The sequence below is a fragment of the Nothobranchius furzeri genome, chromosome 4 (genome assembly GCF_043380555.1).
Source record: "Nothobranchius furzeri strain GRZ-AD chromosome 4, NfurGRZ-RIMD1, whole genome shotgun sequence".
Classification (NCBI taxonomy): Eukaryota; Metazoa; Chordata; class Actinopteri; order Cyprinodontiformes; family Nothobranchiidae; genus Nothobranchius; species Nothobranchius furzeri.
Window position 1 is genome coordinate 71,650,623 of NC_091744.1, and position 13,738 is coordinate 71,664,360.

At 44.0% G+C, this 13,738-nt stretch overlaps 1 protein-coding gene across 1 annotated transcript; it reads right to left on the minus strand.

Annotated features, from left to right (window-relative positions):
* Positions 1 to 4,495: 4,495 nt before the first annotated feature.
* Positions 4,496 to 6,289, minus strand: LOC107397005 (pneumococcal serine-rich repeat protein-like). The gene is made up of 3 exons (XM_070550753.1): positions 6,048 to 6,289; positions 5,445 to 5,960; positions 4,496 to 5,363 (listed from the first exon to the last, which is right to left on the minus strand). Exons 1-3 carry the CDS (start codon positions 6,287 to 6,289, stop codon positions 4,496 to 4,498), a joined length of 1,626 nt encoding a protein of 541 aa, XP_070406854.1.
* Positions 6,290 to 13,738: the final 7,449 nt, after the last annotated feature.

Here is a 13,738-nt window from a genome sequence, read left to right on the forward strand (position 1 = left end):
ACCTACCCCACTCCCAAACCCACACATAAAACACACACCACACTGCTTGCAGGTATCCATCCCAGGACAATCCCACTGTGTGTGAGTTATACACTGAGCAAAGACTGGCAGTTAAACACAGACTGAGTACAGCAAGAGTCTCTCTCTCTCTCTCTCTCTCTCTCTCTCTCTGTGTGTGTTTGTTTGTTTGTGTGTGTGTGTGTGTGTGTGTGTGTGTGTGTGTGTGTGTGTGTGTGTGTGTGTGTGTGTGTGTGTGTGTGTGTGTGTGTGGCGCTAATATGCTGATTGATATCTACAGTAAATCAAGTAAACTGTCTTCCACAACTGTATGTCTGTGTGTTCTGGCAATATAAACTTTCTCTGTACATTTAAAGTCAATTATTTGTCTGACAGCTCAAATTTAGTTGGATCAGATGAATAAATTAAATAATATATACCATTGCTGCAGGTGACTCATTTGTGTATTTACATTTACATGCTCCAAAACTTCAAATAGCGTAATTTCCCTCTCGCCGTTTTAGTAGAGATGGGAACGCCTGAAATGATCTTCTCATCCAGATTTCTTTTTACATTTCAGCATTCAACGTGTGCTCTTAAGGGCTATCTTACAAACCATAGATAGTGAAGTCTGATAACACGGAATGCAGAATAACCCATGCTCTAAAGTAAATCCATTGGACTGATTTCCAGAACTGGCCAACATATCTTTGAAGAAAGTTAAGATCCATCATAAGAATGTTGGAGAATATTGGCCTCTTTGATAGTCAGTATTCAACAGATCAACCATTTATGTATTAGAGCAAAATGTATGTATTTAACAGAGAAAAAAAGCATGTTTTACATAAAAGTGCACGTGTTTAGTGGCAGTCATTCCACAGAAACAAACCGAGTCAGTGAACCTGACTGAGTCAGGGTTGTACCGTAGTTCTATTAAAAGTTACCTAAAGATTCAGTGACCAATAAAAGGCTAAAGTAGAAAAGGTGTCGTTACGGTTCCCGGATATCAACCTTTCATGGCATCACTAATCGGTTACAGAAATTTTGGAACATGTGCATCCGTATTAACTTCTGATAAAAAATAGATGGTGAAACTATAGAACTTTAAAAGCCAGACAGATCTTTGTCACACTGTAACTTAACATTTATGGACTCACCCATCTAAACCCACAATGGGGAAGGCTGTTGTTGGTTTACAGTTATTCTCAGTTGCTTTGGTGCATTTCTCACAACAGAACTGATCTCTGCACCACTATTAAGGCTCTTCTCAAAACAATTGGTGCAAACTGCAAAACATGGTGGATAACTTGCAAAAGTGAGTCACTTCATCAAAAAGAAAAGTCAGTTGCTCAAAATAAGTAGTCAATGCTTCAAAAGCAAGTCCCTTAATCAAAACAGATAATATATTCATCAAAAGCAAGTACTTATATCAATCAAAGTGTCAGAGCTGTCACAATTACAAGTTATTACACCAGAACCTTTGGTCACAAAATCAAATGGTGTGAACAAGTTCTCATTGTGACGGATTTCTTTGTAGTCAAGTCAAGTCAAGTTTATTTATATAGCGCCAAATCACGACAAGAGTCGTCTCAAGGCACTTCACATAATAAAAATTCCAATTCACAGTTCATTAAGCCAATCAGAAATAATTATTCCTATATAAGGAACCCAGCAAATTGCATCAAGTCACTGACTAGTGTCAGTGACTATACAGCAATCCTCTGTATTGTAGGTGCTTCCCAATGACATGTCAAGTCTGGACAGCATGCATGGCATGTTGAAAACCATAAATTGTTAAGGAAAAACAAGACACTTCATGTGCACTCTTGATAATATTTAATTGAAACTGTTAACAGCATTGTGCAACTGGGGAAATACAGTAAAACAAACATTTTCCAGCAAACATAAACTCAGACAGTAAACCTTACTGCAGTAGTTATGAAACAAAACAAACAAAAAAAAAAACTGAACAGACACTGCTACATATCAGTCATTGATATCTAGATGCTCCCGTCTGTCTGCCCACATATTTTCATCAAAATCACAGCGAATGTCAGCTCTATCGATGCATCGAGGAAAGTATTGTCTGGAGTGTCGAATACACCCTCTGCAGGACTCTGCTGTGATGTCATCACAAGCTGCATCCATAGCTGCTAGCAGGGCCATTTGGGTATGTGGATGCCTGTCATATGTCTTCCACCTCCAGGAAGAGAAAAACTCCTCAATTGGATTTGGGAATGGAGTGTAAGGAGGAAGAAACTCCAAAAGCATCCTGCCGTGTGCTGCAAACCACTGCCTGACTACAACAGAGTGATGGAAGCTAACATTATCCCAAATCACTACATACATTGTCTGATTGTCACCAGGACACACACCAATTTTCATTAATGTGAGATAAGGTTCACCTGAGAAAAGTCATGTATGGAGATTTCCATGGAAACTCCTTAAAATAGGGTTTTCAAAATGGGTGTACAAATTGTTTCACAAGATGTTCAACAGTTTTGAGTGCAATGACACAAGCAATGAAATGAAGACTATTAGTTGTAAGGACAATGACTATTCAGCCGGTACAAGTATAAATAATTGTGACATTCATGATAAAAGCAAGGAGATAGTGATGAATAGCAAGTCAAAAGTGACCATTCTTTAGACATTTGTACTTACTCAACTGCTTCATGTCCAAAGGTCTTTAGATCTATCTATCTATCTATCTATCTATCTATCTATCTATCTATCTATCTATCTATCTATCTATCTATCTATCTATCTATCTATCTATCTATCTATCTATCTATCATCTATCTATCTATCTATCTATCTATCTATCTATCTATCTATCTATCGATCTATCGATCTATCGATCTATCTATCTATCTATCTATCTATCTATCTATCTATCTATCTATCTATCTATCTATAAAATCTTTGTTTTTATAGAGTCCACTCGGAATGAAGCTAAATAAATGTCCATTGCTTGTTTATTTATTTTTTATTTTTGCTTTCCCTTTTTACAACTCTATAGATATTTAACCTCTTACAAAAGTTGGAGACGATGGTGGTGAAGAGAAACCAGACATGCCCAGAGAGTAATTCTAGTTTTTAATAAATGTTGTCACTAGTAACAACATAAAGAAAGTTGGACCTCTTATCAGGCTCCTGTAAAATAGACGACACTAGCATTTCCATTCATTTTCAAACTTACATTAGCTAGTAATACAAAACCACTAATATTGCTTAAAATTCACTAAAACATAAGGTTGCACCACCTCATATGCCTTTTGCGTATACTACAAATCAAGCTGTTCTTTTTCTGTTATTTCCAGCAGCAGGCAGTGTTCCACTGAGACAGTAAGGTTCATTGAGAACCCCTCTGAACAACAATGGTGTCATTATGCTATGGCAATTACATTGTGCAATCTGCATCTTTTGCATAATGGCAAATGAAAACATAAAACTTGCCTATCAGCCCCTTTAATTGTCTGACAAATTATTCTCATTTGCAAGTCTACTAAATATCTTAAGACCGTGTGGGAAGGAAATGAACCTCAGGGTCATGAAAATAGAGTAGGGAGCTCATTGTTGCTCTTTTATTTATAGTTTTAATAGGAGTGGTTTTAAACAGTTTCTACCTGTTTATACACTTTTGATTCTGCTAATTCTCCTGTTCTTGTGGTAGAATGGCATTTCACTTTCACTGTATTTCTACATAACAACTACCCTGGGTATGTGCTGATATTCTAACATACTTCACTTAATGAAGGTGTACGAGCCACATTGTGATTTCTTCTGCACATTTTGCCAATTTTTAGTACATGGAGGTATAACCTACTTTTAGCATTCACAGTCCACATACTTCCTGTTTTTGGCATGTGTGGTACACAACTATTATTGCTGATGTAGCAAATATTTATTGCAAAGGTTACAAAAAACGTAATCACTCAAATAATGCTTCCTTGGAGCCCATAGAGTCCCAAAGGATAATTGAGACTCCTCAACTTCTGACCATTCAAATGACTGAAATCCTTAACAAGAACATCCTGTTGATCTTACTTTATTATTCTTCTAAGATTAAATTGACGGACTGATTGAACCAAGTCACTATGTGCTTTTATGAAATGTATGTACTTTGTTCATGAGTGAGGGAAAGGTGGAGCACAAAATCAATAGGTAGATTGGTGCCGCGTCTGCAGTGATGTGGGTTAGGGTTTTGTTCTTGTTTAGGGTTTATTTTAGGAAGATGTTTTAACTATTGATTAATTTTAGCACAGCATCTTCAATTTCAAAAATCAACAGACAAAGGGGGTTACCCTAACCCCCAAAAAGACTCTTCTGAACTTGTGAACTTGTTCATCAGTGATGGAACAATGGACAGTAAAATCAATAGGCCGTCTGCAGTGATGCGGGCATTGTACCGGCCTGTTGTGGTGAAGAGAAAGCTGAACTGAGAGGCAAACCTCTCGATTTACCGGTCAATCTACGTTCCAACCCTCAACTATAGTCACAAGCCTTGGGGCACAGGAGATGACGCCGGAGTCTGGGAGGCTGGCGTCTGGGGCAGAGGAGACAAGGTGCTGGCACTGACTTGGCGGGAGGCACTGCAGGCGGAGGTGCTGACTTGATGGGAGGCGCGGGACCTGGAGCTGACTTGACTGGAGGTGCGGGACCTGGCGCTGACAGGACTGGAGGTGCCGGACCAGGTGCTGACTGGACGGGAGGCGCCAGCTTGAGTGGAAGTGGGGCCTCTGACTTGAGTTGGGGAGGCACTGGCTTGAGTGGAGGCGGAGCCTCTGACTTGGTTTGGGGAGGCGCCGACTGGAGTGGAGGTGGAGCCGCTGCAGGAGGAGGCACCAACTTGACTGGAGGCTGGGCCGCTAACTTGACGGGAGGCGGAGTCGACGACTTGACTGGTGGCGGAGCTGCTGCAGGAGGGGCCGCCGCCGACTTGACATGAGGCGCCAGACCTGGCGCCAACTTGATGTGAAGCATCGGACCTGGCGCCAACTTGATGTGAGGCATCGGAGCTGGCCCTGACTTGACTTGAGGCGCCGGACCTGGCTCTGACATCTTGACTTGAGGTGCTGGACCTGGCGCTGATGACATGACTTGAGGTGCAGGACCTGGCGCGAATGACTTTACAGGAGGTGCAAGAACTGGCGCTGACGACTTGACTGGAGGTGTCGTACTTGGCTCTGAAGAATTGACTGGAGGCGCCACACTTGGTGCTGACAGCTTGACTGGAGGCGCCGGACCTGGCACTGATGACTTGACTGGAGGCGCCAGACTTGGCGCTGATGAATTGACTGGAAGCGCCACACTTGGCGCTGACGACTTGATTTGAGGTGCTAGACTTGGCGCTGACAACTTTCCTGGAGGTGCCGGACTTGGCGCTGACGACTTGACTTGAGGCGCCTTACGTGGCACTGATAACTTGACTGGAGGTGCCTTACGTGGCACTGATAACTTGACTGGAGGCGCCGGGTGGGGCGCTGACGACTTGACTTGAGGCGCCGGAGCTGGCGCTGACTTGACTGGAGGCGCCAGAGCGGGCGCTGACGTGTTTGGAGGCGCCGGACCGGGCGCTGACTTGACTGGGGGCGCCGGACATGGCGCTGAGTTGACTGGAGGTGCCGGATGTGGCGCTGACTTGACTGGAGGTGCTGGATGTGGAGCTGACTTGATTGGAGGCGCCAAATGTGGCGCTGGCTGGACTGGAGGTGCCAGAGCGGGCGCTGACTTGACTGGAGGCACCGGAGTGGGCACTGACTTGACTGGAGGTGCCAGAGCAGGCACTGACTTGGCTGGAGGCTGGGCCGGGGGTGGAGCCTCTTGGACAGGCGGTGCCGCCTCTTGGACAGGCTGAGCCAGGGCCGGAGCCTCTTGGACAGGCGGTGCTGCTGACTGGAACAGTGGCAGTGCCACTGACTGGAATAGTGGCGGTACCACTGACTGGACCGGCAATGCCACTTGGAGAACCAGGGAAGATAGAGCATCCAGCTGAAACTCCTGGAGGCTGAGGATCTGACGGAGCTGGACCAACTCAGCTTGGAGACTGGTGAAATTTGTTGGATGGGCTGCTGGCTTGGTCCCTTGGCCTGGAGATGAGGGAGGTGCTGACTGGACCGGAGGCTGGGCTGCTGACTTGACTGGAGGCAGGTCCGCTGCAGGCGGTGACGCTTTCTGGACTGGAACTGCCTCCTGGAGCGCTGTGGGCCAACGCCGGAGGAGCACACAGCCAGTATGATGCCCACATAGCAGGAACGGTCCGGCTGTGTCTCCCAGTCCAACCTCGCATCAGGCTCCGGGAGGGTGGAGAGGATCACCGAGGCTCGATGGCGGCGTCTGCTGCAAGGCGGCGTTGGAGGAGAGGAAGCCGGCTGGTGGCTCGGGGTGAGCCACTGGGGCAGGTACTCCCAGGGGAGAGTTTCCCCCACTGGATCCTTCGTATAGTCAGTTCATTCTGCCACGTGCTTGCAGGTGAGGTGCACAGAGGTGAGGATCCACTCGCAGGGGAAAGCAGGTAGGCAGGCACACAGAAACGATTAAATACTTAAATAAAGAACATGCTGACATAGAAACAATGAACCAACAAGACAAAAAGGACTGACAGGGTTTAAATACAGGAGGAGTTGGGACCTTGGGTGATTGGATGACGAGAGGCAGGTGGGAGCAATTAACAGGGGCACAGGACTGAACAGAACGGGGAGACAGGACAGAGTGTGACAGTGAGGTTTTCCGTGAACGTCCAATCAGGAGGAGACCTAAAGGGAGACCCAGGACATGCTGGAGGAACTATGCTTCTTGGCTGGTCAGGCATTGAGAGCTGACCCACGTGGCTGGGGAGAGGAAAGTCTGGGCCTCTCTGCCTAGGCTACTGCCTTTGTTACCCCACACCAGAAAGGCAGAGGAAAATTAATGAATGGGTTGACTTTGTCAATTCTAAAACTTGCCATGTCAAGCCTGCTCCTATATCTGTGTCCTCTTAAAAAGTTTTATGATTTAGATCTAAAGCATGAACGCTGATGTTCATAGAAGGCTTTGATCAATGAGAGTTAGCGTACAGCACCATGTCTTTTATAATCTATGTTGCAGGTATATTGTGAATATAATTTCTCTCCATGTTCATTTTGCATGCAAATTACAAGCAGTCCATTGAGCCTCTCCATCACAGCGTGTTTCTCACAGCTTCTCACTGAGCTGACTGAGCACTTTGCAATCACAGCAGGTGTTGTGCAGAATGCTCTTTTGCACCAGAGATACAGAAATTTTGACAAAGAGATAAACAGAGAGATGGGCAGACCAAATGACAGAAAAACAGACAGAAAGATGAACAAACAGACCGACAGACAGATGGATAAGCAGTCGTACAGATTAATGGATAGATGTAGATCTTCATGTCTGGTTTGGCTAAATCAATCTTTGATTTTTGTTTTATTTTCTGATTGTTTTAGGTTTTATGTTGTTCTAAACTGGGTCTTTCATTTTGTGGGAATTTTAATAATTATTTTCTGTAAAAAGTTTGTTCAGAATTGTTTTGTTATGTTTTTTTTTCTTTCGTCTGTTACTTGACATCTACATGTGTTTTGTGGATTTGGAGAAGGCGTCCGACCGTGTCCTTTGGCGGAGTACTTTCAGGAGTAGGGGGTACCAGGCCCTCTGATACGGGCTGTTAGGTCCCTATATGACCGGTGTCAGAACTTGGTCCGTATTGCCAGCAGTAAGTCAGGCTTGTTTCCGGTGAGAGTTAGACTCTGCCTAGGCTGCCCTATGTCACCGTTTCTGTTCATAACTTTTGTGGACAGAATAGGTGCAGCCAAGGTGTTGAGGGGATTTGTTTTGGTGACCTAAGGATTGAGTCTCTGCTTTTTGCAGATGATGTTGTCCTATTGGCTTCATCTGAACGTGATCTCCATCTTTCACTGGAGTGGTTCGCAGCAGCTGGAAGACCATGGTCTTGAGTCGGAAAAGCATAGAATGCCTTCACCGGGTCAGGGATGAGGTCCTGCCCCAAGTGGAAGAGTTTAAACATCTTGGGGTCTTGTTCATGAGTGAGGGAAAGATGGAGCGTGAGATTGACAGGCAGATTGGTGCTGCATCTACAGTACTGTGAGTGTTGTACTGATCTGTCATGGTGAAGAGAGAGCTGAGCCAGAAGGTAAACTTCCAGATTTACCAGTTGATCTACATTCCAACCCTCACCTATGGTCATGAGCTTTGGGTAGTGACCGAAAGAATGAGATTGCGAATACAAGTGGCCGAAATTACTTTTGTCGACAGAGTGGCTGGGTTCTCCCTTAGAGGTAGGGTGAGAAGAACACGAAGTAGACGTGCTGCTCCTCGACATACAGTGGGGCAAAAAAGTATTTAGTCAGCCACCGATTGTGCAAGTTCTCCCACTTAAAATAATGACAGAGGTCAGTAATTTACATCATAGGTACACTTCAACTGTGAGAGACAAAATGTTAAAAAAAATCCATGAATTCACATGGCAGGATTTTTAAAGAATTTATTTGTAAATCAGGGTGGAAAATAAGTATTTGGTCAATAACAAAAATTCGACTCAATACTTTGTAACATAACCTTTGTTGGCAATAACAGAGGTCTAACGATTACTATAGGTCTTTACCAGGTTTGCACTCACAGTAGCTGGTATTTTGGCCCATTCCTCCATGCAGATCTTCTCGAGAGCAGTGATGTTTTGGGGCTGTTGCCGAGCAACACTGACTTTCAACTCCCTCCACAGATTTTCTATGGGGTTGAGGTCTGGAGACTGGCTAGGCCACTCGAGGACTTTCAAATGCTTCTTAAGGAGCCACTCCTTTGTTGCTCGGCCGGTGTGTTTGGGATCATTGTCGTGTTGGAAGACCCAGCCACGTTTCATCTTCAAAGCTCTCACTGATGGAAGGAGGTTTTGGCTCAGAATCTCACGATACATGGCCCCATTCATTCTGTCCTTAACACGGATCAGTCGTCCTGTCCCCTTAGCAGAAAAACAGCCCCAAAGCATGATGTTCCCACCCCCATGCTTCACAGTAGGTCTGGTGTTCTTGGGATGCAACTCAGTATTCTTCTTCCTCCAAACACGCCAAGTTGAGTTTGTACCTAAAAGTTCTACTTTGATTTCATCTGACCACATGACATTCTCCCAATCCTCTGCTGTATCATCCATGTGCTCTCTGGCAAACTTCAGACGGGCCTGGACATTCACTGGCTTCAGCAGCGGAACACGTCTGGCACTGCAGGATTTGATTCCCTGCCGTTGTAGTGTGTTACTGATGGTGACCTTTGCTACTGTGGTCCCAGCTCTCTGCAGGTCATTCACCAGGTCCCCCCATGTGGTTCTGGGATTCTTGCTCACCGTTCTCATGATCATTTTGACCCCATGGGAGGAGATCTTGCGTGGAGCCCCAGATCGAGAGAGATTATCAGTGGTCTTGTATGTCTTCCATTTTCTGATAATTGCTCTCACAGTTGATTTTTTTCACACCAAGCTGCTTGCCAATTGTAGATTCACTCTTCCCAGTCTGGTGCAGGCCTACAAATATTTTCCTGGTGTCCTTCGAAAGCTCTTTGGTCTTGGCCATAGTGAAGTTTGGAGTCTGACTGTTTGAGGCTGTGGACAGGTGTCTTTTATACAGATAATGAGTTCAAAACAGGCGCCATTAATACAGGTAACGAGTGGAGGACAGAAAAGCTTCTTAAAGAAGACGTTACAGGTCTGTGACAGCCAGAGATTTTCCTTGTTTGAAGTGACCAAATACTTATTTTCCACCCTGATTTACAAATACATTCTTTAAAAATCCTGCCATGTGAATTCATGATTTTTTTTTTCACATTCTGTCTCTCACAGTAGAAGTGTAACTATGATGTATATTACTGACCTCTGTCATCATTTTAAGTGGGAGAACTTACACAATCGGTGGCTGACTAAATACTTTTTTGCCCCACTGTATAGAGGAGCCGGTTGAGGTGGCTCGGGCATCTAGTGAGGATGCCTCATGCACGCCTCCCGGGGAGGTTTTCTGAGCAGGTCCAACTGGGAGTAGACCCAATGGAAGACCCAGGACATGCTGGAGGGACGATGTTTCTTGGCTGGCCAGGGAACATCTTAGGATTTCCCCGGAGAAGCTGTCCCAAGTGGCTGGGGAGAGGGAAATCTGGGCCTTCCTGCTTAGGCTGCTGCCCCTGCGACCCGACCCCAGATAAGCAGATGATAATGAATGGATGTCACCTGAAATCTCCAACCTAATGCCAGGGTAACAGCTAAGCTGGGCTGTGTTATACAGCATTTTACGTTTGACTTCCTGAGAAACTGGGATACAAGCTAACTTTTTCATCACACAGCCTAACTCCTTCTGGCTTGTGTGATTTGTGGAGATAAAACCTCCATGTTCAATTCATTGAGTTGCCTTGCTGTTATCCAGTACGGGGCGTGATGTCCAAGCATCCGAAAATAAGACTCCAAATCCTGCCATCTGAAGCTCATCTGTGATGTGGGTCACTTCTAGTTCCTGAAGCAGGTGCACCGGAGCTTTTTTTTTTTTTACCCCAAGTGTGACTTTCAAGGCATTCATTCCTACTAGAGACCACTGCAAATGGATTGATTGACCAAGCGAGTCACATGTTTAAATGTGTTGATGACTGAAGACGATCAGAAGTAAAACAATTGTACTGCATTAAAATCAGGATCTGGAGGAAAGAAAATGAACATAGAAAGTCATCAAACTTTATCAATTAATCAAACTTTATTTGGATATAGTATGTAGTTGGGAGAAACACAAGTTATACATGACATGAATATTTTAGTAAAACTAGAGAAATAGACACCCCATCATTGTTTTTTTTTTGTAATTAGATCTGTAAAGTCCTCAGTGTAATTTCAGTTGTTTCAGTGCTATTCCACATCCAACCGCTAGGGGGAGCATCCATCATTTTGGTGACAGAGTACGGTGATGAGTACACAGAAGGAGAATAAACCTTCATGTTGAATGCTAATGCAAGGTCAACATGTGTGTCTCATCTTTTCTCTGTAACAGGTCAGTATATGTGTGATTTGATGTAAATATGTGATAACTTTCAAGAGCTGAACAGATTACATAATTGAGAGTCAACTGGTGTGTCAAATGATATGGTTGAAATGAGTATTTTGTAGTAGAAAACGGGGTTGTTTACTGTATGCTAACTTATGCTAATGCTAGCGGACTTTGGTTAGAAATACAAAGCTAACTGTGGAACAACTGAAGAGCTGGTAAAATTACTGTGAAACTTTTATGCTGAAGGACATGTCAGTATTGTTCACAAGATTGATGTTTATTTTATGGTTTGAGGCAAGTACAGGGAGTGCAGAATTATTAGGCAAGTTGTATTTTTGAGGAATAATTTTATTATTGAACAACAACCATGTTCTCAATGAACCCAAACAACTCATTAATTTCAAAGCTGAATGTTTTTGGAAGTAGTTTTTAGTTTTAGCTATTTTAGGGTGATATCTTTGTGTGCAGGTGACTATTACTGTGCATAATTATTAGGCAACTTAACAAAAAACAAATATACAGTGATCCCTCGCTACTTCGCGGTTCGTTTATCGCGGATTCACAACTTCGCGGATTTTTTTGGGAGCCTTATTCAAGGGAAATTCGCCGATTTGCGGCATTTTTCTATGCGAAATATCAAGAAATTCCTGTTTTTTTCCATCAATTTCATCATAAAATGCACTTTTTGTAATAAAACTATAAAAAACCAAGTAAAAAATGTTTTTCTTGAGTTTTACCCACAAAAAGAGAATGTGATCATACAATAATTCAATATAGTACTGTATGTCAGACTGGTCAGCTGGATTCGGGAGTTGAGCTTGTAGGGAGTGTGGTTTCACAGACGCGGAAGTGAGAGCGTCGGTGAAACGCCGGCTCACGATTAATCTAGGAAACCCCCGAGCGTTCGAGCATCAACGAAGTGACACGGAAATGCCAGACTTTCCAGAAGTAAGTAAGATAACTTACTATGAGCTGATAGTTCGTGGGATGGATCGGTAGGTTGGAAACTCTGATCATGAATCTGAAGAAACGATGACCGAGTGGTGAGCTGGAAAGGCGACATCTGTTTATAGCCGCGGTTTGTGACGTAGGTGCGATGTGGAGGGAATCCCCGCGAGGGGCATGCTGGGAGTTGTGGTCCATAGAGGAGGCCGGCTAGCTGGAAGAGGCTGGTCTGGGAACTTAGGTTCTGACACTGTACTGTAAATATGGTGTCCCTACTTCGCGGATTTTCACCTATCGCGGCCAGGTCTGGAACGCATCTACCGCGATAAACGAGGGATCACTGAATACCCATTTCAATTATTTATTTTTACCAGTGAAACCAATATAACATCTCCACATTCCCAAATATACATTTCTGACATTCAAAAACAATACAAAAACAAATCAGCGACCAATATAGCCACTTTTCTTCGCAAGGACACTCAAACACCTGCCATCCATGGATTCTGTCAGTGTTTTGATCTGTTCACCATCAACATTGTGTGCAGCAGCAACCACTGCCTCCCAGACACTGTTCAGAGAGGTGTACTGTTTTCCCTCCTTGTAAATCTCACATTTGATGATGGACCACAGGTTCTCAATGGGGTTCAGATCAGGTGAACAAGGAGGCCATGTCATTAGTTTTTCTTCTTTTATACCCTTTCTTGCCAGCCACACTGTGGAGTACTTGGACGTGTGTGATGGAGCATTGTCCTGCATGAACATCATGTTTTTCTTGAAGGATGCAGACTTCTTCCTGTACCACTGCTTGAAGAAGGTGTCTTTCAGAAACTGGCAGTAGGACTGGGAGTTGAGCTTGACTCCATCCTCAACCCGAAAAGGCCCCACAAGCTCATCTTTGATGATACCAGCCCAAACCAGTACTCCACCTCCACCTTGCTGGCGTCTGAGTCGGACTGGAGCTCTCTGCCCTTTACCAATCCAGCCACGGGCCCATCCATCTGGCCCATCAAGACTCACTCTCATTTCATCAGTCCATAAAACCTTAGAAAAATCAGTCTTGAGATATTTCTTGGCCCAGTTTTGACGTTTCAGCTTGTGTGTCTTGTTCAGTGGTGGTCGTCTTTCAGCCTTTCTTACCTTGGCCATGTCTATGAGTATTGCACACCTTGTGCTTTTGGGCACTCCAGTAATGTTGCAGCTCTGAAATATGGCCAAACTGTTGGCAAGTGGCATCTTGGCAGCTGCACACTTGACTTTTCTCAGTTCATGGGCAGTTATTTTTGTGCCTTGGTTTGTCCACACGCTTCTTGCGACCCTGTTGACAATTTTGAATGAAACACTTGATTGTTCGATGATCACGCTTCAGAAGCTTTGCAATTTTAAGACTGCTGCATCCCTCTGCAAGATATCTCACTATTATTGACTTTTCTGAGCCTGTCAAGTCCTTCTTTTGACACATTTTGCCAAAGGAAAGGAAGTTGCCTAATACTTATGCACACCTGATATAGGGTGTTGATGTCATTAGACCACACCCCTTCTCATTACAGAGACGCACATCACCTAATATGCTTAATTGGTAGTAGGCTTTCGAGCCTATACAGCTTGGAGTAAGACAACATGCATGAAGAGGATGATGTGAACAAAATACTAATTTTTCTAATAATTCTGCACTCCCTGAATATAGGAAATACATATTGCAATGTGATTAATGAGGAAGTAAAAAAAATAAACCTCTTTTAAGTAAAGTTGAGTAAGAAACATTA